A 25,610-nucleotide genomic window follows, 5' to 3' on the forward strand; every position below is an offset into this window, starting at 1 on the left:
AGGGCGGGACAGCGCACCCATGCAGGACGTGAGGGATGAATCACTGCTGGACAGTACAACCCGCTGTTTGCTTTGGTGTAACACAGGTCGTGAGGCCGCGAGCACCCACGGCTTCCTCCTGTGGGTACCAGGTGAGCGCCAGAAGTGTTTGTGGTATGACCCTCTCCCACACGGTGGTTGGGAGAGAAAATAATTAGGTTGAGGCTTGCTAGGAGAAATAGGAACAAACCCGCTGCTAGGGCTACAGGGGTGGCAAGGGCTCTGCAAGTAGAAATGGGAGCAAACGGGTGGGGGAGCAGAGAGGCGGAGGTAGGTGCACAGCGATGGGGAGGACAAGTTGGGTCGACCTCTGACCCCACTCCAGGAGATTCCCAGAGGAAAGGAAGGACTGGAAAAGAGTAAGGAGGTTGGGGGAGCAGAAGAGAGACAAACCACAAGACTATGAAAACAAGGGTGACCCTCCCCATCTCTCCAGTAGTGCCACGTTTCTGTGAAAATACCGTTGGACAAGCGTGGGGCAGGCCCACGGCCAGCGCTGCAGGTTGGGCACCGTCGGGGCACGCAGCGGCAGGGCCACGATTCCAACCCGGTGAGAGGGAAGGCGACAAACCAGGACCTACAGAGGGTGTTAAAAGGAAGAGCAGCTGGCCAGGATGACAAAAACCAAAAACCAATAACCAAGTAGAAAGAGGTAGAGAGCGGGATCCAGGAGTGCCAGCGTCTCTGGAGTATCAAAACCAGCCAAGGACAAACCCATCCTGGAAGGAGTGGTGACAGGGCTGGGGGGGGAGAGAAAACAGCGTACACAACAGCGGCCACCAGCACACAAGAGCCAAAAGGACACAACTGGGTACAAAGAGGGGGAAAAGACGGCAGCCTGAAGTGAACCTGAACCCCGAGATCCGCGGCAAGGGGGTTTGTCTGCCCAAGTGGCTGAGGCGGGCAGCTGGTCCCAAGGCTTCTGACCGCCGGACCCCCCGCCCCACGCAGCCTCTGCTTTGCAGGCGCATCGGACGTGCCGTGGGTAGGGCAGAGGGACGCACAGCAGCAGGCGGGTGCGAGCTGCCCTTTGCAGGGCTGGGCTTAGCGAACCCTGTGGAGAAGTCTGCCAAAAGGGGACGGGAACCTCCGTGCTGACCGAGCGCCCCGGACAGACGTCTGATGGAGACTAAGAAAACACCACGCTGAGGGCCATGAGCGGCCAAGCTCAACAGCACCTCGGCAGAGAAACCCCATTCCTAAACAAATAAATCTACTGAGACCCAAAAACAGGAGACAAGCTTGGCTTATTTTTTTTTTTAAACTAGTATTTTCTACTATACATTAGTGCTTCGGTCCACCACAGTCACTGCAGAGCTATTGCACGGACGCACACACGAACTCTATATACAGAATATACACTGTACAGGCAGGGCTGCCACTAAGGAGTATTGTACAGAATTCGTTGCTACGGGGAGGTATGGCCGTGTCTCCTCGCTTGGCCGCTTCCAGGCTGGAGGCGGTGGGAAACCGAGCAGCCTCCCGCTGTTCCTGCACTGTCCGTGCCTGGCTCTGGAGGGGAAAACGCAGGAAGGGTTCAGCCACCTCTGAGACTCACTGACCCAGCCCCGAGGCAGTGCAGCAACGGGCAGAGACTGCTGGTGAAACAGCACAGCTTCTACCCCATGAGCTCTGGGCACTGCCGACAGCTTTGTGCAGGTCTCGGCTGAAATGCCGAACTCTCCTGCCACGTGCGAAGGTACGCTCCGGGGCTTCTTACAGAACAGGAGTGCACCAGGCTGCCAGACCCATCCGAAAACCATTCTTAAGGCAAACATTCAGGCCCTGGCCAGACTGGCAGATGGTGAAATGCAGTGACAGCAGCAGCAATTAACCCTGGGGTTACAGTAAATCCATTTGCAAGGCAGCGGGCAGAAAGACTGCTCTCTCAGAGGGCAACTGCCTCCAAAGCCGGTAGCAGAGCCTCAAGTCTTTCCTACATTCATCCTAGAAGCACACACACGTGTCTCTCTTTCCCAAGAGGTGAACGGGAGCAGAATGACCGAGCTGGAAACCGGGTTGTGGTAAGAACAAGTTGTGGTGAGAGCTGGAGAGGTTGCTCCCCACTGACCCCAGCACAGGGCGAGCACGCACCTCTCACAGCGGGGCCCTCGCACCCACGCAAGGGCCACTCCGTGAGCTCCCACTTGGCAAGGCTGACACAGGCTGTAAAAATCAGATTCTCCAACATGTTTTATCGGCAAGTGAGCTACCACATTAGATGTCTCATTGCCCAAGGCAGAGCTCCAGCTGTCTTGTACATTATTAGAGCACACAAACTTGATTTTTCAAGCAGAATAAATTACATTTGGAGGCCAGCTCCTCTCTGTGGAGCTCCAGTAGCTATTCCCACTCACACATCACCCAGCCGTGATCTCTGGAGAGCTCTGTTCCTTGCAGATGCACCAGCCCCTTCTACTCTGTCTCTGCCTTGGGGAAAAAACAGCAGCATTCCACGTCCAGCAATTCATCCTCCCACTCCCATCACAGCTGAAGCTCTTGCCGGCATGAGTCAGGCTGCTGAATGGGCAGTGACAATTTTTTCACATCATTTGTACGTGGGGGACTAGCATCTCTCTCATTATCATCAGGAGCTCTCCTGAAAACAACTCCCCCCTACAGGGCTGGTCCTGCTTCTTCCAGGCAGGATGGCGGCATTGAAATTTTGAGAGCCCAAGCACTAGACAAAGATGGATGTGTATATATGGGCAACACATGTTTTGCACAGCCTATCACATGCTGCTGGAAGCCTGGCTGCCACTTTCTGACCTACTAACAGCCACACAGGGAACAGTTTCTCATTTACAATCCCCTAATCCAGCTCCTCAAAGCAGGACTAGACAGAGAATAGTGCACACGGTTCCCCATTTCTGCTACAGTTCTGACCCACATGCTCACGTGCTCAAAATCATACACAGTTGTGAGCACGGTCCACATCGGGTCACGTTGGCTGGATGGGGGAAGAACTTTCCTTTCCAAATGCAACTGCAGCTGCCCACAGCTCGGAGCAGGGTGGGAGGGCCCTTCCTTCTCCAACAGAGTCCCTTCACCGTGCTCAGTGGTGGTGCAGCACAGTCTGGAGATCCTCCGGCAAGGAGCCAATGATGGTCTCAATATACAGGCCCACCCGCTGCAGAGTTTCCTCCTTCACAGGGAGGTGCTGGCACCTGGCTCTTACCTACAGGGAGAGAGAGGAGAGAAACAGAGGAGTTTTATAATAGCTTCAAAGTTCCTCTTTCCGCTTTGCCATTGACTGAGCAAACTTCACGTTGTCTCTTTAGTTCGGGGTGCGAGACGACAGACAGGAAACTGTCACCCGAGCCTCAGGGAGATGAAACGAGTCAGAACTTTGAACCCTTTTCTACACAAACACTAAAGCTTCGCGACTGTCCCATTTGCCAGTTCTCCAAATCAGGGAGCGAGAACAAAGTTTTCTAAGCAACAAGACAGAAAGGAATGAGTGCAGGAAGAAGGGAGGAAAACTTACCAGCTTCTCACGAAGTTTTAGCACCAGGTCTACAATCTCCACCTCAGACTTGTCCTTCATCCAGGCCACAATGTTCTAAAGAGAGAGAACAGCTTTCTTCAGGGACACTTCTTCTTTACAGAAGCTTTTCTAAAAGAGATACCCCTAAGCAAAGCCTGAAATAAAAGCAAGGAGGTTTCTCATCCTCTTTCACAACTCTGCTCGCAGCAATTAAACCTAAATGAGCAAGACAGAGCTCTCCCCACTTTTCTGACCATGACAGCATCAAGCTCTTGCCTGCAAGAGAAGAATCAAGGAGAGATGCAGTAATACGAAGGCAGTGCAGGGCTCCCCTCCTCCAGTCAGCACCGTGAATCTTGTGCTGTGCTCAGAATTTAAATCTATTTGCCAGAGTCAGGCCTGTTAAAGAAGGAGACAGCTTTGGCATTCCCCACACCATGCTCGAGGGCCCGCACTGCTGAACAGTGAAGCAAGCGCTGCAGCTGAAGATGCACCTGGGTAGGATGCCAGAGCTCCTGGGACTACCCCAGCAGCTGCTCAGTTTAAGAAATCGTACCAGCAGTCACTGCTAAAAATCCTACCTATTTTCATTAGGCATTGAGGAAGCCAGCAACAGATGACGCTTCCAGTCTGGCACTCTGTTGGCTTGGGAAGGGCCTGATGAATGAAAAATAGTTGACAGAAGCAGCCAGAGCAGGACCTGCACTGGCTAACAAAGTAGGGGGGCTGAGCTGCTCGTGTTCTTGTCCCCCACATGTGCTGCTATCCCTGTGCACTGGCAGACATGAGGCAGAGCTGTGATTCCCAAGGGCACGGAGCACTGTCCCCCATCCATCAGTGCAGAATGAAGATGTGTCAACAAGTGTCCAAGGTAGCACTGCCCTCACCTCCCAGGTTTCAGGCCTGAGAAGGCTGGTGTTGGTTTTAATACCTGCAGCTGGAACATACCGCTTCACAGATTGCCTCCAAATGAAGGGCCTCCAGCTTCTGGGTCATTTCCTTGTGCCTCTGACGGTACCAGCCATCAAAGTTGGGAGACTTGAAGAAACGCCTGCAGAAAGAGAGGAGACACTGAGAAGGGGACAGAGGGGGACCCAGAGAAGCACGCTGGCTCCGTTGCACACAGATTTCCCTTCCTACTGCAGCAGACACAGATGTGAGAAGAAAAGACATTCTGATTCACAGTGTCATAGTGATGGTAACCGATTATGAGCTGATATGCTCTTTTCATACCTCATCTACTCCAGAGACTTCTCTTCTGTCAGGCATTAACATGATACAGCTGAGCAGCTTTAGCAGATTGTCACCAACGAGAGGGGCAATCCTGCCGGTCTCGCACCTTCCTTTGCACCAGCTCAAGCCTCAGCCAATGCAAGAAGCAGTGCTCTTTGCCCTTCTGCAGCCCACTTTTCCTTTGGAGTTATGATAACTGGGATGGTTCAACATGGGAAGAAATTCCTCTGCAGTATCTTGCTTAATTCCTCTCCTTTCCTGATATTTAAAGCTGCCAACCATTTGCTAGCATGGACCTAAGTCCCATATAATTGGTGATTTACATCTCTCCTACACAAACAAGGTATCATCTAGGCTATGTCAAAGGATGTGTAATTTACACCTCTCCAGTGCAGTACAGTAATAAACCTCTGTTTTTACTGAGCTACGCAGGAAAATGAACAGAGGGCAGCACAATACCTGTTTTTATCTCGGAGTGTGATAGAACTTTAGATCAAATTCAAAATGGGATTGAAAAGCCACTAACTGAAAGACAAGGGTTGTGGCAGCAGAGAAAGAAAAAGATGAGAAAGTTTAAGATGCCATCTAGAGCTGAGTGACAGCCACTTTAGCAGCACGTTCTTTGCAACCCTTTGATTAACAGCGGGGATATCTCAGATGCTGTATTTCAGCATTTTCCTCTATTGAGAGTGGCCCACTTAGTATCTCTTCAAGCTACTTCCTCAGGCTACCTGCAGAGAGCACTTCGCCAGCAGAACTCAGCTGGTGTTTGTACAGTTTCTTTTTGCAACTTCAAGGAGTCTTGCTCTCGTGCGCTCTCCCCAGCACAGCGGAGTCCTAAACCCAGCCAAGATCTCAAGATGCCACTGTGATACAGACAGACTTATTTTTTAATTAAGGGTTTGACTTAGGAACACAAGAAATAGTGTATGCACAAGATCTCACACAGTTAAGAACCCTGGAATGTGCCTGCAAACCTCAACCAATTTATTGAAACAGCTTGTTGTTTGTTACTATTTTTCAAAATATTAGATATCCAAAATTAAATCTTACTGTCTGCCACACCTATGCCATAAGGAGTGGAATTGCTTGTTTTCTGCTGAATACATTAAAGCACAAAATGGTACAAACTTTATCACAGCAACAAAACATACTAATCCAGGATTATTGTCTCTGCTCACTTTCTGGAATATTTTCCCTTCTCCATATCCGTACATCTCCCATTTTCCTTCCCACTGGGTATCTGATTGCTGGATTTTTCCTACTCACATTGTGATTAAGTGTCTTATCCATCCCATTTATAACTAATTATCCTTTACGAAAACTACGGACAAACTCTCCTGCATGCTCTCTTAAATTCTACCCTGAAGAAACTACGTCCTTCTATGTTCTAAAGGCATTGCCATCACGCAGTAAAAACGAAATGGCCGTTGTCCTGAATGCTGTACAAACACATAAAACCACTACTGGATGAAGACCTACAAGTCTATATACCCCATCTGCCCAGGACCAGACGCTTCAAAAAGAAAGATTCCCTGGAGGACAATAAACGACATAGCTGATGTCAGAGATGAGTCCCCTTCTTCTCCAGCAGTGAGGACTTAGTTTAAATTCCCAAAGGTGGAGAGTCAACAGCTTCTAAACCCGACTGTATCTACTCATTTAAAAGACCACATAAAACACAGGATTGAGTCTGCCCTGCACTTGCTCTTCCTGACCATTATTAGTTAATCAATTCTTCATAGGCATGAGTTTTTCAGGTGACCGGTCTCTGTCCCGAAACTCCCTTTTTGCTCCCAATTCTAATTCAGGATTTGATGTTCATTATATCTTGCACCAGCTCTTAAGGGGATAAGGCAAGTAACTACCAAAATCTTACCTGTAGAGGCCTAACCAGTCACCCTTAAGTACACAGGTAAGTTGGGGACCAGCATGCTCAAGGGTCTTCATGAAATCTTCCTGACGGAAAGGACGAATCTGTGGAGGATTCTGCACAACAGAAAGGCCGTATGACACAGCACCCAAAAGAAACGGGGGCAAAATGAGGTCTATATTTGCAATGGAAGAGGCTGCACCAGGCAGACTCAGTAACTATGAGAACAAAAAAATGCATGAACATCTTAACCAGCCTTGCTAATAAAATTCAAATTAGATTCACAATAGCTGAGCTTACTGCAAAACAGGAAGCATCTGTCCCAATGTTTGTTTCAACTTTTTTTTTTTTTTTTAAAGGAGTATTAACCCTCTTCCTTCAATGAGGGAAGCTCACACAGTGTATCATCAGTATATGTGTATACGATCAGCATACGGCATAACAATTCCCAATCCCCGCAGTCAAAGGAAAGCAGAAGCGATGGGAAAATTGGACATACCTTCCACGGAGTAATGGCCCTCTGCAGAGGCATCAGACTGGCAATATAATGCTCCTAAGAAGAAATTTAAAAAAAAATTTTGAAAAGTTACAACAATCGAGGCGCCTCTTGCGTGGTCACTGAGTGGGATGGTCTTCTCCAACGCATCATAGGCCCAATCAACAGCCTCCTACTCTCTCTGGTTTTTTTCTTCATAGTTGCATTTTACATGAGCCTAAGTGTTCCAGCTTGTTTCCCACCAGGGGCTAGGTCACAAAACTATGCTGCAAGAATCCTAAGCCTGCCATGTGAGAAAAGGTCAGGTGGGAAGAAGTTGGCAGGAGGGACTAGAATCTGAGAAGATGCTCTGTCCTCCCGTGTACTACCTCCTAAGATGATGTAGAAAACAAAGTGGAGGAGCCAAACTTGGCCAACTGGATGGTCACCAAAAAAGCACCAGCAGTATTCTAGTGGGACTAGACAGGGAAGGCCTTGAAAGAAAGCGTTCACTAAAATCTGCCGTAGGGTGGTGATCACCACGTGGACAGGCCTCTTAAGCTCTACAGCAAAGCCTCCCAAAGCCAGAAGGGAGGGTTTCACACTGGCAATGGGTTTGATTCCAGCGTTAGAGGGGAAGAGGAATGTTCTGGGCTCCCGTCCCTTCCCTATATATCTGCTTTGACTACCTGTTGAAAAGAGCAAAGACTTGGCATTAGAATCAAATAACATGGAACACCTATTCCTACATTGCAGGAAACAATGTTCTGTCTTTACACACAGTGTGCTGAATATCCAACCTGCAGACTTTTATGCTAATTACTAAAATTTGCGTTCAAGAGACATTTAGTTCCTTTCCATGGAGTAAAACATCTCTACAGAGTGCCGCATCCTGAATCTATTACAGATGCTCAGCTACGGGTGAATAAAAGAGGGCAAGTGCAAACTTGTCACTCGAGCACCTCCTGTTCACCTCCCCTCACCTTTACACCACTCTGACAAGTCTCTGCTCAACTCACCAGGGGAATAATGAAGCTCTGGGTGAGCTCCAGGAGGTGACGCCTCAGAAGGGCACTTTGGACTTCAGATGGGCGTTTCCGCTGAATCCCCTGCAAGCACAAGCAGCGCACTCACAAAGGTGCTATTCTCTATGACGCAGACAGACGCAGAATTTGCAAACACCGTAGCTATAAGCAACCAGTCCAGAGTAGTCTGTAAAACTGTACCGCCCAAAACACATACTCCACTCTCTAGTTAAACCCATCGCTCACATTTCTCTACAGAGAATCTGTTTTTTCAGACTCTTTTTTTGATAACAATTGTTCTCACGTAGGTTATCATTAGTGCCAGCATTTAATCCATAATATTAAGCGAAAAATTTTAATACTGGCATGATAAACATGTCCAAGCATACTTGACTAAATCATTACATGCTGTAAGAAGTCCGTTCCTTTTGGAGAGTTTTGTTTGTTTAAACCAAGCTGTTAGCACGGTTTTCCCATAATGACATACAGGATGTAGGACAGAGTGGAAACCGCTTACCTTTAGTAATCTTTTTATCAGGGTTTTGTCTTTGTGAAGAAATGTTTTATAAGAAGTATAGATTCCTGGATTGAAAAAAAAAAAAAAAAAAAACCAAACCAGAAAAAAACAGAAGTTAAAAACAAAACTTTGTCCACGTATCTAGAGGAGGCTCTAGATTATATATTATTATATAGCGCAGGGATAACAGAACTGAAATTCCTAGCACAAACCCTGGCAGCTGTGTGTGTATAATTACAAAAATTATTAAAAAATAATTTAAAAAACTACGAAATTGCTAATGCAGCCAGTGCTCACAGCAGGATTAAAGGACACCGAACTACCTCAAGGACCTTCTTATGCTAAGCTTATGGTGAGATAACTTACTGGAGTCAGCTTATGGCTAGGCCTGAGCTGAACAGTTAGTTAAGTGACAGATGGCTGTATCTAGGTGAGCAAGTTCCTTTGACTTCCATCGCATCTAAAAAGCGGATATGATATATAAAATAAAATCAAGAAAATCAGAAGTTCTCCCGACACTAAAATAATTTGTTCAACTGGCTTTTTCAATCTCAGAACAAAGATGTACAGTTTTTCTGTATTAGATGGGGGATGCCACTACAGAGAACTGTGTAGCACATCGAGTATGAGAAGATGGTAACACCAAAATGTCCGTTTGTTGAGATACAAAGAATAATGTATGCAATGTTCACATGCCTGCAAATCCTGCAAAATTCCCCACATGGAAGGGTAAATAGAATTAAATGATGTCTGACAAAAGGACTTACCTGGTTTCGTGTCTAGAGTTTTTAGTTTAGCTAGCTTCTTCACCTTAACTTGCTTGGGCAGGTCTCCTGCGGAAAGACGTCAAATGACTAGTTCAGGCTCTGAATCTACCCTCACAGCCACAGCACGCAGAGAGACTTCGCACTCGAGAACGTCCAGTCCTACACTTGTACACCTTAAATCACATCCTCCCTTAACTCCACCCTCACATAAGCCTTCTCGTCTGCTAGCTTTCCTGCTAAAATTTTGGAACAGGAACGTGTTAAGGAGGCATTGCAAAAAACCCCACTCCTCAAACTAGAGGTTTTCTTGGTTTCATAGATAATAATCAGGGTCTCTCTCTCTACCTCTCTGTTCTTCTTTATGCAATTTTCTCTCTCCTGCCCAGGAAGGACTTCTCCTTTTCTTAATGTTTCAGAAAAAAAACACAGCAAGTTATCCTCTCAACGATTTGTCTTCACCATTGCGTGCGCTCATCCTGCACATCAACTGAGTCAGGGTCTAGACTTCCCTTTGGTTCCTCAGCTCTCACAGGAATGAAGATGTATAAAATGATGGCTAGCACTGCAACTGTCAGCTCACTACTAGCCTCTAACAAGGTCTATCAGCACAACAGGACTTTGCTTCCACCCTTACCTGACATTCTGAGCTCCCCAACCCGAAGAATGTGTGGCCAGTGCTGGAGAGTTTTGATAAAGAAAGGGTTTGTGACTCCCACAACAATGTTTGGCCTAGAAAGAGGGGAAAAAAAGCAGAACAATGCTAATCTCAGGGTTTCCTTCACACAGTGGGAAGTGGGTAGCAAGGGTCTACTGGCTACTTACGGAGCTTGTGTCCTGGTGGTATACTCTTTAAATTCACTGTCGTGGATAGTAAAATAGGGGCGGTAGTCACAACAGTACCTCAGAGGAGCAAGGCAGCTGTAACAATAAACAGAATAGTTGCCATATAAACCTCACAGAGGAGGAATGTGTGTTTACACCAGGTTTATGTGCTAGAGCAGTGTTTTGTCCTGCCAGAGGTAACGCTCTGGAGGAGTTCCAGGCTTTTTTTTTTGCTAAAGCAGAGTTCAAAGCTGGGGAGACAAAGTTCCTCGGGGCTATGAACCATCAGGTCTCCCAACACGGGAGATTCACTTTTACTCTTCTCTGCCATTGGTGGAATATGAGTAAGACTCTTTTGCTATGCTATTTGTCTTACATGCTTTCATAGGCAAACTAAACCTAAACCAATTGACTTGGCAGAAGAGTGGATCTGAAAGAGAAACACTGCCAGAATTTATTATTATAGTTACCTGTATCTCAGAATTTGAAGGCATTACCTGGTAAGTGCCAGAACCATTTCTGAAGAAACTGTAGGGGATGGTGCCATTACAACAATTGGCTCTCCCAGTAACATCAGCTCCCATAACATCTGGATGTGAATTAGCACTGGCTGGAAACACCTGTTAGCGAAAGGAAGAATGAGGTTCGAAATGCAGTTCAGAAAAGACCAGACGGTTATTGCGTATAAGCCCATCCAGATGTGCTTCTATCCGGGAATTTGAAATCTAGGACTGATTTTTAGTATCCCGCAACAGAATGCCATGTGTCTTTACACATGCTGTTGCTCAACCATTTTATACGTGTTGAAAGGAAATGTTTTCAGCAATGTAAAGCAACCTGCTGATCATACTGCTCTCAGTATGTCTTTTCATCTAAGCTGTCCTGGTTTCGGCTGGGACTGAGGTTAAACCACGACATAAGCAAAGTAAAACGCATGTGGATTACAGCAGATGTACGTCTATTAGAATAGCACCTATAACGCTGAAAAGTTTGGTTCAGACACACAACGTGTATGCTTCAGAGCGTAAGCTGATCACCAGCTGAGGTCAAGAAAAGAAACCCCCCTCTAACCAGGATACAGGGGGTTGTGTTAAGGGCAGCGCACACGGTTTAAACACTGCACAAGCTCTGCAAGCCCAGTATGCTAAGTGACACTCTGCAAAGCAGTAATTTAATTTTTGATTCCTCATTTGACATCTTCACTATACCTACGATTTATAGGGTACTATGAGCAGAAAAAGCAGACGGAAAGGAGAGGGTTGCAGGGATGGTGGCTCTCACCTGAAGAGATCCAGTTCATGAATACTGGGGAGTACCAGTGGGGCTGGTAACAGATTCTAAATGAGGGGGGAAAAAAAAAATAAAAATCAAACAACCCCCAAACTGTTAGTAAATGGAAGCATCCTGACTGAAATGCCATCTAAACTGACCACATCAATCACAAAGTACCTCCCTCTACAATAAACATAAAAAGAAGAGAACAAAGTTAACACTTAGAGATATGAGCCAGGAACAGATCTGGATTGAGCATTCAAGGTCCAAATGAATTTCCTTGCTAGAAGATAGCCAAGAATCCCTTCTTTTCAAGATGTGAAAGACTTCCTGTGTCTGCTCCTTTGTTTTCTAGAGTTTCCTCTGGTGCAAGGCAAAGCTTAAGATACAGATAGAGACAATAAGGGTTGGTAAATACGGGTAGCAAAAGTTGTGAAATACGACATTATTCAAAGGAGAGAAAGAGGGAAAAAAAATCAAATTGACTGTCCTGGTTTCGGCTGGGATGGAGTTAATTTTCTTCCTCGTAGCTGGTATAGTGCTGTGTTTTGGATTTAGCGTGAGAATAATGTTGATAACACACTGATGTTTTAGGTGTTGCTAAGCAGCATTTATACTAAGTCAAGGACTTTTCAGCTTCCCATGCTCTGCCAGCGAGGAGGTGCACAAGAAGCTGGGAGGGGGCCGAGCCAGGACAGCTGACCCAAACTGGCCAAAGGGATATTCCATACCATGGGACATCATGCTCAGTATATAAGCTGGGGGGAGTTGGCCGGGGGACAGGGATCGCTGCTCGGGGAGTGACCGGGCATTGGTTGGCGAGTGGTGAGCAGGTGCATCAATTTTTTTTTTCCTCTCCTTCACCCCCCCTTGTTTTTTTACTTTCCATTACAATTACAATTACTATTATTATTATTTTTTTTTCAAGTATTAAACTGTTCTTATCTCAACCCATGAGTTTTCTTGCTTTTGCTCTTCTGATTCTCTCCCCCGTCCCACCGGAGGGGTGGGGAGGGTGAGCGAGCGGCTGCGTGGTGCCTAGTTGCCGACTGGGGTTAAATCATGACAGAACAAGAATCAAAATCAAAGCTGAATAAAAGCAGTAAAGGTGCTCAGACAGCAAATGCTGCAAAACAACACAGAAGACTAAGGCAGGGTCTCATGGAGACCTACCTATGCATGGATTCCCAGGAAAGGCAAGGTGAACAAAAACTGTGAGAACAATGCACATACATAACTTGAAGCACACAAATTCTGTGCAGAGTCTCCTGTTTTGAAAGACACAGGCATGAGAGCGTGCGGTTTGAACCAGATGGGTAGCTTAAACCACATTAATCCCAGGCCAAAGTGGATTCAAACAGGATAAGGCTGAAAGAGTTCCAGTTCTTCTCCACCCTCCTTCCTTAGCAGTCTAGATTCTGCTCATCACTGGCTTGTGTCACGCCACACTTCATCTCACCTCTTGATTGAACTGCTTCACTGGGCTTGATCCTGGCTTATCCACCCTCGATGGGATTCTCACCTAGATTACAAATAAGAACAGACAGATTATCCAGGGAGATGGAATTGGTTAGCATGCACACACACTTTGCTTTCTTCCCTAACAACCATCCACGTGAGAAAGCTTCCTCAATTATCAATTCTAATTGTACAGAGGTTAGGAATAAAGGGAAAGAATCTAGAGTAAGCAGCAATTTTAACATCCAGAAGAAAAGGGAATACATGTTCCGCTTCCCTGTTTGCCTCAGTCTGCTGCTGAGTACAAATCAGCAACGAGTACCTGAATGACAACTCCCATCACTGGAAGGTTCAGGGTCTGTCCTGGCACAGGAGGCGGCCACTGATCAATCTCATTGCACACTGCAGGGACACAGGTAAAGAAAAAAGTTTAACCTGAAGGTCAATACCGCTAATTCAGCTGGTCCTATGAGTTCTGCCAATTTAATTATCGCTCATTCCTAGTTCGCATGTCCCCCGGGCTAGCTGCAAACACACACTGTATCAAATAATTGTGCAAGTTTAGGTCAGACACCAGACTTACGTCTGCACCACTATTCCCAGTGCAGGCCCAGCATCACTATACTGTTGATAAATCATGATTAAGTTGAGTAGTGCAGTAAAGACCTAGACAGGGATGTAGCATTAGCAGTTTTTTCCTCTCTCTGGGAATACATTGTATGCAAAACTGACAGCATCATCTATTAAGGTTGTCAGACATTTCCCATTAATGCATCCTTTACAGCTGTTTATAATTTTGACAAGCCAACCACTTGGATGAAAGTTTTTCCCTGTTGGAATTTGTTCCAGAATGAACTAATTTGGAACATTTCAGCTGTCTTTCAGGAACTTCCTGATAAAACCGCTGAAAGATTTCAATACGCAAACCCTCCCTCCTACATCTGACTGCTCACCTGCCTCCAGGCATGGCTCCAGCTTGTCAAAATATTCCGGAGCAATCAGCTGCAGCAATGACTGGAACAAGTTCACATATGGAAGGCGTGACACCAGCACCAAAGACTGAAAAAAGATACATTTAGGAGTCAGAGACCCCTGACATGATCATTTCTAGCACTGCATATACTTATACTGCTTAGTAGAGGACTACGCTTAAAAACCAACATCAAAAACGTGAAAGAGCTCAAAAGCAGCACTTTTACTGGTGGAATTCTTGCTAGCTACCTAGTTGTTGAACCCTCAGGCTTTGGGAGACCCTGGGTATCCACACAGGCAAGGAGGTTTTTGTGTAATGAATAAGCACAGCTGGTAGCTTCTACCAGGGAGGCACCGCAACTAAGAGGGCCGAGTTTGTGACCTAGCAAAAGATCATCTGGAGGAAAAACAAAAATAAATTGCCAATAGGTTCAAAGCTACCAAAACAACCATTTCAGATGGAGAACTGCAAAGGAGCAGACCACTGAAACTGAAATTAGGTAGATAAATAAAAATAAAGGAATTCTGGGGAAGAAGAAACAAAGCAACTTGAAATAATGCCAATTTGTTTCCAGCAATGCCTTTTTTTGTTGCTGTTTCAGCTTCTTTCTAATGCTTCTTTATGAAACGTATCACTATTTTTTACAACTTTTCCAACCCAGTCTCACTGGGGGTTTTCATTACTATGCTGATTATTCTCTTCCTCTAATCATTAATGAATACATTAATTAGGATCCAGTGAAAATTTCTGCAATACTCATTTAAACACCTCCTTTCCAACCCAAAACTTTGCCATTTGAAATAAACCCCACCCAAGCGTGACAATATACTTCCCTGAGGAATTCAATACGCCCACTACTTTTGTAAGTCTACCAGAGCAAGCACATTAGCCTGGTATAAATATCTGTTCAGCAGGTCCCCATGTTGTCCAGTTTCTCTAATCCTCCAACTTTTTGAGTGATCAATCCACTGCTTTAGTGGAGATGAAGAAACTCATTTCTGTATTAGCGTGTCTCTCTGAAAGAAACTCCATGTCACTGCCTAGAGGTGGAGGAGAGAAAGCACAGCAGGCCAAGTAACTGCTGGGACAGAATGGTGTCCCCATCTTCCAGCAAGTTACCAGACCGATCCATTATGAAGCATTGCTCTTTGGAGAGCAGGTGTTCAAAGTTCATTCGTTTGAGAGGATGGCATTTTATCTTTTGATGTGAAAAAACACTACTGAAAGAGTAATTCCATGGATACATGGAGAAAAATCGATCTTAGGATCAAAGAAAAATATTTTCCTTCTCTAGAAGTCATCTGAAATTTCACTCTCTTTCAGGCAGTGACCATAACTACCTGCCTGAATAATACAAAGCACTTTGCATATTTATGCTGAAATAAACATGCCGTTTATAGTATTTTTCCCAGTGTCTGTGTCAAAGGAATTTATGGTAAGAGACAAGGTCGGTGAGGTACCAGCAGTGTCACTGCTGCTAGTTAGAAGCAATCAGCCCACCAGGAAATCCATTCCCAGATGGCTACTAGGAAGAAGAACGATTAAAGCAATAATAAGAGTAGGGTTAAGTTATAACTAGCACAGACTGCAATAACGAAGTATATCCTCTCACTATCTGTGACACTAGAGTACATACTGAAGCAAATGTTGGAGTACTTCAGGATCTCATGATTCAGACAGCAGGTCACCGCTCATGTGATTAACACACCATGGCAACCGCATCCAGGTTTGTTTGGAATTACACCTTCCATGTATTCCTGTTCTCCGTGACCTTTGCTGTTTCCTGCAGAAACACTGTGGGTGTCACGTAGGAAGTGGTGCTATTTTACAGCTATGGATAGGTGCCTTTTTACAGCTACGTACCACTTGAGTAGCGAGCTATCTGGTTTCAGTACTCACCTTCTGAAAATAACCTCTCTTCATCGAGCTGTCCTTGACTTGCCTGAAGTATACATAACCAAAGTAATGAGCTGACTCCCGCTGCAAGAGAGACCAACAATGCTGTTATTGAGAAACCGATTACTGCTATCGCCAAACTCCCTCCAGCCACTGACCAAACAACATACCTCACTCCTGCTGTGATAGAATTACAGCACTCCCTCCTATTTACCAAAGTTATCCAGGCTCAGCTATCTGGGAGAGTTCACCAAATGGGAAGATAGAGAGGAGATACAAACAACTAAACTCACAAAACGTTACAGCCCCCAGGTAGCACCGTTCACTAGCCCCTTTCTGCAGCACCTTCAGGGCCATCATCTAAAGGGTTAATTGAGGTTTCCACTAATACGACCAGCTGAGCCAACCCTGGCACCCCGTGCTGCCGCTGATGTGCTCTGTCAGTTTTCTTTGCCAGCTAGAGGATAACGTATTGTCGAGGAAGGAATACATCATCATCTGAGAGGAGGAGATGTCCTCTACCATACCCGTTGCAGTCCTCTTTAGTCAGGCATTGAAGGCAGTACCGGTCAAACTTTGCTCAGGATGAAGCACAAAGCTGAATGATGCTTCCTTCGTAGCATCCATGAAAACTAACAGATTTAATACAAATCCCCAGCGATCATTTCAAAGGCGCTATGCCTTCTAAATTCCCACAGACATCAAGGAGGAAGGATAATTATCAGTGCCGAACACAAAGACCACCCTTAATATCATTTTTTGAAGCCCCACAGGCTCCACAGTTTAAGGCACCTTTCTCTTCCCAAATATTGTTTTTCCACAACAGAATCCAGTTCTTTGGCAGTTTTACTTCCCTTACTTCTTTAAAGATAGGTGAATCTGTGAGGCAGTGTCCGATTGCTACAAAGCAGTAAAGATGCATGCAAGCTAAAAAATCTCTAGACCAGAATTCAGGAAAAGAAATCCTCCTACTCCCTCTTAGACCAGCAATCCATTTCTAGACTGCATATCACAAAAGCATATCACAAAAAGATTGCAGAAGTGTTAAAAAGGCACATGCACAGGAAGCATCATCTCAAAGGAGAAAGCAGAAGAGGAGAAGTTGATGTGATGGCCATCTGCTCAATTAAAAGAAGCAACAGTGCTCAGCACGCCCCTTCTCTGCATGAAATGGACAGACAGTTTACTGATGGAAAGACCACAACTAACAGACACTCCTGATATTAGTGCTTGGGTACGGTTAAACCAGCCCGCATATCGCAAGCCGAAGTGTGGATTTGCTGCATGCCAATTATTCCGGCTGGTTTTATACACATAGATCCTGCAACAAATAAAAAGAACTGTCATCCCTCAACGAAAGAGGTAAACATCTAATTTACCACAAAGATATTCTTGTCTTGCCTCATAGAAACATGCACAGGTAGCCGTGCACTCTGTTGGATGTCACCTGTGTGCCACCATTTATCTTTTCGCTCTAGCTGGACATGACCACTGCTCTAATCTGGGGTTCCCTGATTCAGTTCCATCTCTCAGAGTAGCTGGGATTCTCAACACGGCCCTCTATGAGTATTAACATGGAAGTAAGTCCCTGTGCTGAAAGCTTTCTCCTTTTCTGACTATTCCCCTGGCCAGAGCAAATGAGTGTTTTATGCACAGAAAACAAATCAAAAGTATATTTGGCTTTTAACCCAATAACACTACTGTTTGCTTAGCAGGTATAAGTAGTGCACTGAAATGCAACTGACCTGCAGCGTTAGGGGTGCTTCTCTATTGTACTCGCCATCATCCTCGTAATGAGTGGTCCTCTGTCCCCCAGACTGACGAAGGCGGAAGCTAAATTGAGTATCCCCCAGGCCACCTGAGACAGAGAAGATCACAAATGCTCAGGAAGAAGTTTCAGTAAAGAGAAACCTGAAAATTGCTTAAATCTGAAATGCTGACATAAACAGGGATGCTGATTTACAAGAAACTCCAAAACTGAAAATGAAGTGGAGAGTAACAGCATAAAGAAACCCCAAAAATCCAGTGTAGGACAGGAGGAACGCATAGCTGAACACAAGAACTGGTATCATTAAGCTAAACCTTGCCAGGCCATTGCTGGAAAACTTACAGACATCGGCCAGTATCATCAATCCTGAGTAACTGCAGCCACCACTTCTTATCCACAGTACTAATAAACCTACAAACAGCCCTAATCCAAGACGACACAAACACTGATTTTAACGACAATCCCCTGCACAATAGTTCTAGCAAATGACCTAGACAAGCACCACAGCCGGGCACCTCCCAGGTCACACTACACTGCTCGCCCCCCCGCCAGCATACTTTGTACAGCAGGAAAAAAAGAAGCATGAAGTCCTCAGGGGGTTTCATGAGTTGGATGGGCAGAAGGAGTAGGGCTGAGTACGTACAAAGAGGTCAGCTATGAGGAAAGAGTTAAACACACTAAGCTCACTGAACAAAAACCACGGCTAAACAGACTAAGGCACCACAGCGGGGTAAGAGGACATACTCCTTCCCACTGTTTGCAGATGCTATGCTCCGAAGAAGAGTAAAGACTGTTGTGTGTGTTATGAAGATATTAACATTAGTAAATAATTTACTTTAATAAAAGGGACATTTAGCCTGAGTGTTCACTAAGCTCTGAGAAACTAATGAAAGTACAACCTTAAAAACATTTAAAACTAAACTAGGCAAAGCTGTAGAACACTAACAGTCAAGAACCAGTCTTAAAGAAACAGGTACTGGGACGAATTAACGTGCTTATTTCTTATTGCCACCTTTCTGATTTATAAATACAAACTTTGGGAATACTTCCGCTGTGAAAGCATCCTCTCCCCATCTGCTTCTCTTCACCGAGCACTTCACTCAGAAATGCTGACAGTCAACAGCTGCAAACCTCAGGCTACCTACCCTTTGTGACTTTTTTTTATATTTTATTGGCACGAGTGAAGCATGAGTGTGCAAGCTTATCAAGTAATTGTCCTGTCACCCACCAGATCACAGATTCTATATCCAGAGAGCAATCAAAATGACAAGAAGCCTCTTTGTTCAGACCTAAGGGCTGGGTGCTCCTTGATGTCACAGTTCTGGAAGATACAGCCCATCAGTCTCCGCTGCATTAGAGGCGATGACTCACACTTTCCATCATGAACCCATTTCTTTCGCAACGAACCATCCCGCAGGCTGCAGGCAAGGCCAACAGATGCTACCTACCTGAGTAGGAGTCTGGGAAGGACAAGTAGCAGATACTAGTTTTCTGCAACAAACAAAAACACACGGTAAGAAAACCTCCATCACCGCTGCTCAGGATCTTTAAAACCAGGAAAAAAAAGGAAATAAAAATACTTATTACCTCTTTCTCCGTTAGTCTAAAGTCATAAGGATACACCAACTGCAAAAGAGACAAGAGTCAGTAAGTCAATCAACTCTGTTCCCCCGTGACTTCTACATAGATCTATAACCATTGCTTCCATACAATAAGTGCCCTATTTCTCCCAGAGTAACATATCCTACAAGAAGGTACATCTACCCATTTAAAATCTGACTGTCAAGAGCCCACTGCACTGAACTCATCACAGAATCTGTATTTATTCTAGCAGATTTGGAGACAGACAGAATAGCTTATATTTTACTTGGATTTTAACTTGAGAGTTGATAGCTCGGTGAACAAACAGCCCCACCACCCAGTTGGTAACTTCTCTGTGCAGACTACTGATGTGCAAACATCTGTTTTCTCTAAAGCAGGCAGGAGAGAACTATTCCAATGCTGCTTGAAATTATCTTAACATATACTTACTCTCCAAGCCTGGAAAGCATTAATATTCAATTTTGCACCTAAATACAAGTTTAAAAATTGCGCAAAATAATGTCCTATGTGGAAAGTTTTGGACTTTGTGTATTTCTAATTGTTGTTTGGAGGAGGGTCACTTTTTATTTTGATTTTTTAAATCTTGCTAAAAAGTCAATTACAATTCACTAAACCCACCAAATATTCTGAAGGAGTGAGGAAGGCTGGCATCATGAGCTGCTGAGAGGTAAAAACAGATTTCACAGCAATGAAATGAGAAGACAGACAGTGGGGACAGAGTAAGAATGGCTTTAAAAATGAAGCTATGCATAGATGCAATGAGGTGTGGAAAGAAGAGCCACTGGAGGATGGCACAGAGAGCATTAACAGCCGTGGCTGGGGAAACAACCTTTGCAGCAGCATGCTGCGGAGATACAGGCAGGGCAAGATTACTGTCCTCAAGGGCAGAGGGAAGGATGTGGCAATAATCAGGAGTGAGACAATGATAGTCTGGACAAAGGTTCTAGCTGTATGAAGAGAATAGAAAACAATATATCCTACGTACGCTAAACAATATGAAGTCTGGTGTGAGAAACAAACTTGGGTATATATCTTAGCCTCCAGGCTGAAAACGCTTATTTAGCAGTCCTAAGTGACTGGTCAGCTAAAGATGCTGTTCACAGTGACCAAAAAGCAGAAAATAGGCAGCAGGAGAAGTTTGAGAGGATTTGGAGCTCTGGTTTAGCCTCCCTGATTTGATCTGTTGTTAGAAAGACAAGCCAAGGTTTATTTTGTACAGAAAGAGATGGGTCTGGCACAGGCTTGAAGATTCATGCTTTATCAGCATACCAGTGACAGCTGAATTGTTACACCCAATTTATCATCGAGCATTTCAGATAAGAGAGAGCATCAAGAATTTTAAAGCATCTAGTTAAAAACTCTAGCTTTGCAGCTGAACTATGTAAATGCTGATAACAGTCCTTCTGCATTTACTGTAACCCAATAAAAGAGAACTCAATGCAAGACTTCTCAGGTCAGGGCTGAGGGCAGAACTGCAAGCAAGATCCACTACAGAAACAATCACGCTGAGAAGTGAGAAATGACACAGCTACAGCAATAATGAGTCTCACATGTCACTGGGCAGAGGATAGAAACCGAAGTACTTACAAACCTGTAGAAGTAAAGTACACAGCCTTTATAGCACTTACTGATCGGGAAATGCGGGAATTGCAGGTGGCTTTAAATAAGCGGATGAGAAAGAAACTAGCACTGAATGACTTGAAAAACGGAGTTCTGCTCATCAGACTTCTGCAGCTCCCGGGCAGTAACTCTGCTTCAGGTCAGTGTGCGAGTCATCTGGTACTCAAATCAGGAGCTGTCTTCAGTGCTTGACTCTTCTTACAAGTCTATAAATAGCAAGGGTGGCACCACGCCAGAGTGCTGGCAGTTCACCGAGCTAGCTCGCTTCGCTCTAACAATTCCCCACTGATTCCTTGGCAAGGTCATCTAATCAGCTTCAGAGAGTGAGCCAAATTAACAATTAAAAATTACGCTGATTAGCCTTCCGTTCAAGCTTCTCTGAAAGACAAAAGCTACAAAAATACAGGAGCAAAATTATCACATAGAAGCTACAGCGATGAGGCAGCACATTAAGGCGCGACTAGAGAACGAAGGCTTTTTAGACACTGAAGCATGAAGGGATGCATTACAACTACGCCACAGGAGGAGACACACTTCTCTGCTTGCTATATTTTTGCATTAGGCGACTGAATAAATTCTTGTGGTTATGACTAATTTAATGATCACACAAACATTTATTTTGTTAATTCCTATGTAATAATGGACAGAACAGGAACAGAGACCTGGACATCTGACGCCGATTAATCAAGAAGCTCAGGAATCTCACAGCATCGTGCTTTCTGCAATGCTTGCTGATGATCTAAACTTAAGTTCAAGAGTCAAGACAGACTTCTAATTCTCCTGCTGCCTTTTCTGGGGGGTCTTTCTGCAAGTAAATCAAACCAGAAGTGGATATTGACGGCTCCTAGCTGCTTTGTGGGTCCAAGTTTAAGATATGCTAAGTGTACGTTTCACTTGGAGATGTGTGCTCAGCATTTCAGGGAGGGGGAGTGGGAAAAAGAAAAGAAAAAAAAAAAAAAAATCAGGCTCAAATGCTTCTGACTGAGCATAGAAGCACTGACAGACCCAAAAATTCAGATACCGTGTGTTTGAAAAATAGGCCTTATCTTCTGCATCTTTGCTTCCCCTTCAGTTTTACAGTCTGACATGTACTTCTACATTTGAGGTGGGGGGGAAATCACTAAATATTTACAAGATTAAAAACCCAATCTAAAATAGTAAGAATCCTAGTCACCAGAACTTTTCAAAAGCAAAAAGACAGTAAACAAAAAGGAACTTTTTATCTGTAGAAGTCCCTGGATATCTCAGATATCCAGATATCTCAGATATTTAAGCCCCAAAAGGGCTTAAATTATGTCATAACTTGTGATGTAGCTCTCTCTCCCAACAATACTGACTTAACAAGCGTGGAGGTGACACATGTTGTTGAAAAGAGATCCTTGCACTAAAGCTTTGCTGTTGATATCGGCACGGGTGGCAAGTACTCTGCTGCTGTCATAGCAACACGGAGAACATCCCAGAAAATGACTTCTGGTGACTCTGAAGTAACCCAGCTTCACAAAGTGCCTGTGTTTGGAAAGCTCGAGGAGGGAGGAGCCAGTGCCGTTGTGAAAAGGGATATTTCAGAACCACGGGGATGAATTTTCAGCGTTTCTATGACAGCGGCACCAGAGAAGTCAGAGCCCTTGCGGAGTCGGACGGCAAACGGCTGGTGCGGAGGGCTGCTCCCGCAGGACGCAGACTGCTTGTCTGCGGAGAGGACTGTCTCAGAAACGTGTCTTCTCTCTCCCCGGTATTTTTGCCGTCTGTAGTTGACTATTGGAAGAAATGTAAATTGGCGGATGAGTCAGAAACGGCAATTATACCTAATTTCTGCATTAACCTATGTTTTCCTTTGTAACACCTTTTTTACTGTATATTTAAATAGCAGCAGAGTGGGACTCACTGAATTTCAGGCCGATGGTGTGTCCACACTGCGAGATGACTGCACAGAACACAAGTCACGCAATATTCAGAAACCTCAGCAGACCCTAAACAAGCTCTTGGCTGCGAAGTTATATCCACAGAGCCTACCCCATTCCAGGGGCAATTCTGCCATTCTACTCAGCGTCACTGAAGACAACACACACTAAGCAGGCTTCAACAACGTGGCTTCCGCATAGATTTGGGCAGCAAGGGAAGAAAAGAGATGTTTTATCTGGAAAGAATCCTATACTCAGGAAAAAGTAATCTTCAGGAAAGGATGACAAGGTTTCAGCACAGAAACCCTGACTGAGACAGGCCTGCTCCTAAAGCAGAACTGCAGGGGACATTCTAAGGTGGGACTAGGGATGCCTGCATCCTCACACACTGATTTACAGAGATGATGCAAAAGTATGGCGCAACCTCCACAACGGGAGGTTTCCCTTCCTTCTGACTCACTTTGCTGTGAGCATGTGAGGTAGCGCAAGTTACTCCAAGTATTTGTATCCTGTCACTCTGTGTAATCCCTAGGTGCGTGAACAGCCCCTGCGCATAAATCACTCTTTAGAGGGATATACATACATCCACAAAACCACAGAGAGCTCTGTCAAGATCTAATCTCAGTCAGCTACACTGATCTGGTAATGTCTATGGCAAACTTCCCGTGCAAACTCAGCCAGGACTGAAGTCCCACAGGGCTGGGTGCCACAGATGCATTTCTTTAACCCAGAAACTTGCAGTCGAGAGCCCAAATCATAAAACTCCCTCTTCTCGGCTGCAGAAATCAGCCTGCTTGGAGACACGCCACAGGATCTGGACCTAATCTAAAACAACCAAGGCAACAGATGGAAATAGGGAATAAGCAGGAAGATAATGACACCACTTGACTACTGGCAATAGTGACATTTACACTTTTTCAAAATTTTGAAATAATTTTACTTGGAATTCCCCAGTAAGACAGTAACAGCTTGAGCTTTTTTATTTTCCCAACGCCATCAAGAATGGAACATGGGATCTTTATCACACAGCTTCTCCTCTGCCTGGCTTCCTTTCTGGAAGGAACGGTCTTACCCAACGCAGACCCCTGTTCCTTGCCCAAACCCTTCGCTCAGAGACAGAAATCCACAATGGACAAGCCAAAGGAAAAGTTTCGGTGGGGTTGTGTCATCACTCAGTCCAGATGCTGAGGTGTTCCCAGTCTTCTTGGTCATTTATGCCACATGAGAAACATTTTTCCCATCAATACATATGTAGGCAAAGGAGGAAAAGGGAGGAAAGGAAGAAAAAGAAGAAAAAATACCTTTCCAGGGATTAACAAACCATACTACTGCATACCCTGACCACAAAGTCCCCTCCTTATAATGCTAGACAGCTAACTTGATCTCTACCGCTTTCCATTCCCTTCAGAAGCTTCAGCATGACTTTAAAAATGGAAAGTCTCAATCCTCCGCAAAACAACGTTAACCTCCTTACACAAAGGCAAAGTGAGGAGTACTTCCCACAATTACACAACAAATATCAAGGAATTCGAGATAATGCCTTAGGTTCGGCATAATCCAGAGATACCTGGTCCCCTTATGTTGCATTTTCATAGAACACCAACCAGCTCTTGCCTTCAGTCACATTACAAGCCTTAGGTATCTAACTCCCTTCAAATCCTCTTTCAGAGGCAAACAGCACCATCTTCCAGGGAATAGGGAAAAACTGTTCCAAGCCTTTCACGCCCAGTTCATCCTCTCTGGCCCCCCAATGAGCCCCACAGGCATATGTGGCTTCCCAGGAGGGAATGACAGGAGGGCAGCCTCCTACACCACAGGTCCTCAGGCTGACAGAGCCGCCTCAGCCCCCCGCTCCACTGTGCCCCGTTATCTCACCATCGCTTCCCACCCAGCTCCCGACTCCTTCCCTACCGCTGTCCTGCGACATCCACCTCAGCCCCTCCTTAGCGCCTGCTGACCCCACACATCAGATCTGTATTTCCGAGCAAGATTCGGCGCTACCCCTGCTCCCTAACCCCAGGCCTTCCTGCGTCCATGGGCTGTTTTCCACAACCCTTCCTCCACAGCCTCCTCCCCGCCACCCTCCTCCCTTCACAGCCTGCTCCCCCTCCTCGGCAGTTCTGCAGCCCACTGCCCACCTCAGTCACCCCCCCCTTGCTAGCCTCCCCCCGGCCTCTATACACACACACACCGGCATCCCGCACCGCCCCGGCTCCTCTTGGCTCTGCACACCCAGGCCCCGTCCTGCCCAGTCCCCCGAGCCTCCCTGCCCGCTCCCGCCTCGCACACACAGCGCCTACCCCCACCCCGCACACAGCCTTATCCCAGGAGACAGCCCAGCTGCCCCCCGCCCGCACAAACACCCCCCGCCTCACCCACCCCTGCCTGTCTCCGGCACTAATTCTGCCCTGTCTTCCCACACACAGGGCCCTTCTCCGGCCCGCCCCCCTTTGCCTGCTCTCTCTCCCCTGCCCCCCCATCCCACCCTGCCTGCTCCCAGTCTCCATTCACCCCCGCTCTGCCCTGTCCCCATCACCCCTCACACCCCCATCTCTGCTCTGCCCCCACCCTCCCCTGCCTGTTCGCTGCCCCACGCACAGCCCCTTCTCCCCCACACCCTGCCTGACCACCCTCCTCCACAACCCCCGGGCCCAGACCCCCATCCCCGCCACGCCCCCCGGCCCTGCCCGGGCCCAGACCCACGCACCCCCCCACCCCCCAGCCCTGCCCGCACCTCCATGGCCTGGCCCAGCTCCAGGTCGAAGGTGACCACGCAGACACAGTCGAGCCAGGCGGAGAAGCGGGCCCAGGGCAGCGGGGAGGCGGCGGCGGGACGGCGCGGCCGGGGCTCGGCCCGGCACAGCGCGTCCATGGCAGCGCCC

The 25,610-nt window shown here is 46.0% G+C and overlaps 1 protein-coding gene across 4 annotated transcripts; it reads right to left on the reverse strand.

Annotated features, from left to right (window-relative positions):
* Positions 1-1,267: 1,267 nt before the first annotated feature.
* DENND6B (DENN domain containing 6B) lies at positions 1,268-25,600 on the reverse strand. Of its 4 annotated transcripts, XM_076363750.1 has the most exons (22): positions 25,463-25,529; positions 20,836-21,219; positions 19,193-19,231; positions 19,054-19,096; positions 17,583-17,695; positions 15,841-15,921; positions 13,922-14,027; positions 13,291-13,370; positions 12,970-13,032; positions 11,520-11,575; positions 10,736-10,858; positions 10,239-10,334; positions 10,051-10,145; positions 9,417-9,482; positions 8,650-8,714; positions 8,127-8,216; positions 7,132-7,185; positions 6,639-6,748; positions 4,475-4,577; positions 4,108-4,183; positions 3,527-3,601; positions 3,135-3,217 (listed from the first exon to the last, which is right to left on the reverse strand). In XM_076363750.1, the coding sequence occupies exons 2-21, from the start codon at positions 20,926-20,928 to the stop codon at positions 3,570-3,572; spliced, it is 1,584 nt and encodes a 527-aa protein (XP_076219865.1). In that variant the 5' UTR covers positions 20,929-21,219; positions 25,463-25,529; the 3' UTR covers positions 3,135-3,217; positions 3,527-3,569. The 4 variants fall into 4 exon arrangements, with proteins under 4 accessions (XP_076219863.1, XP_076219864.1, XP_076219862.1 ...); XM_076363748.1 differs by lacking the exon at positions 4,108-4,183 and having other exon boundaries at positions 1,268-3,217; XM_076363749.1 differs by lacking the exons at positions 4,108-4,183; positions 25,463-25,529 and adding an exon at positions 21,490-21,766 and having other exon boundaries at positions 1,268-3,217.
* Positions 25,601-25,610: the final 10 nt, after the last annotated feature.

This window comes from Aptenodytes patagonicus, unplaced genomic scaffold, assembly GCF_965638725.1.
Source record: "Aptenodytes patagonicus unplaced genomic scaffold, bAptPat1.pri.cur scaffold_86, whole genome shotgun sequence".
NCBI classification, from domain to species: domain Eukaryota; kingdom Metazoa; phylum Chordata; class Aves; order Sphenisciformes; family Spheniscidae; genus Aptenodytes; species Aptenodytes patagonicus.

Coding starts and splice junctions, on each gene's coding strand:
- DENND6B (XM_076363747.1), bottom strand. CDS start 25,600: ATGGACGCGCTGTGCCGGGCCGAGCCCCGGCCGCGCCGTCCCGCCGCC. Junction 9,483..10,050: donor TGGGGAGCTCAGAATGTCAG/GTAAGGGTGGAA, acceptor GTCTTTCCGCAG/GAGACCTGCCCAAGCAAGTT. Junction 3,218..3,526: donor TAAAACTTCGTGAGAAGCTG/GTAAGTTTTCCT, acceptor CTCTCCCTGTAG/GTAAGAGCCAGGTGCCAGCA.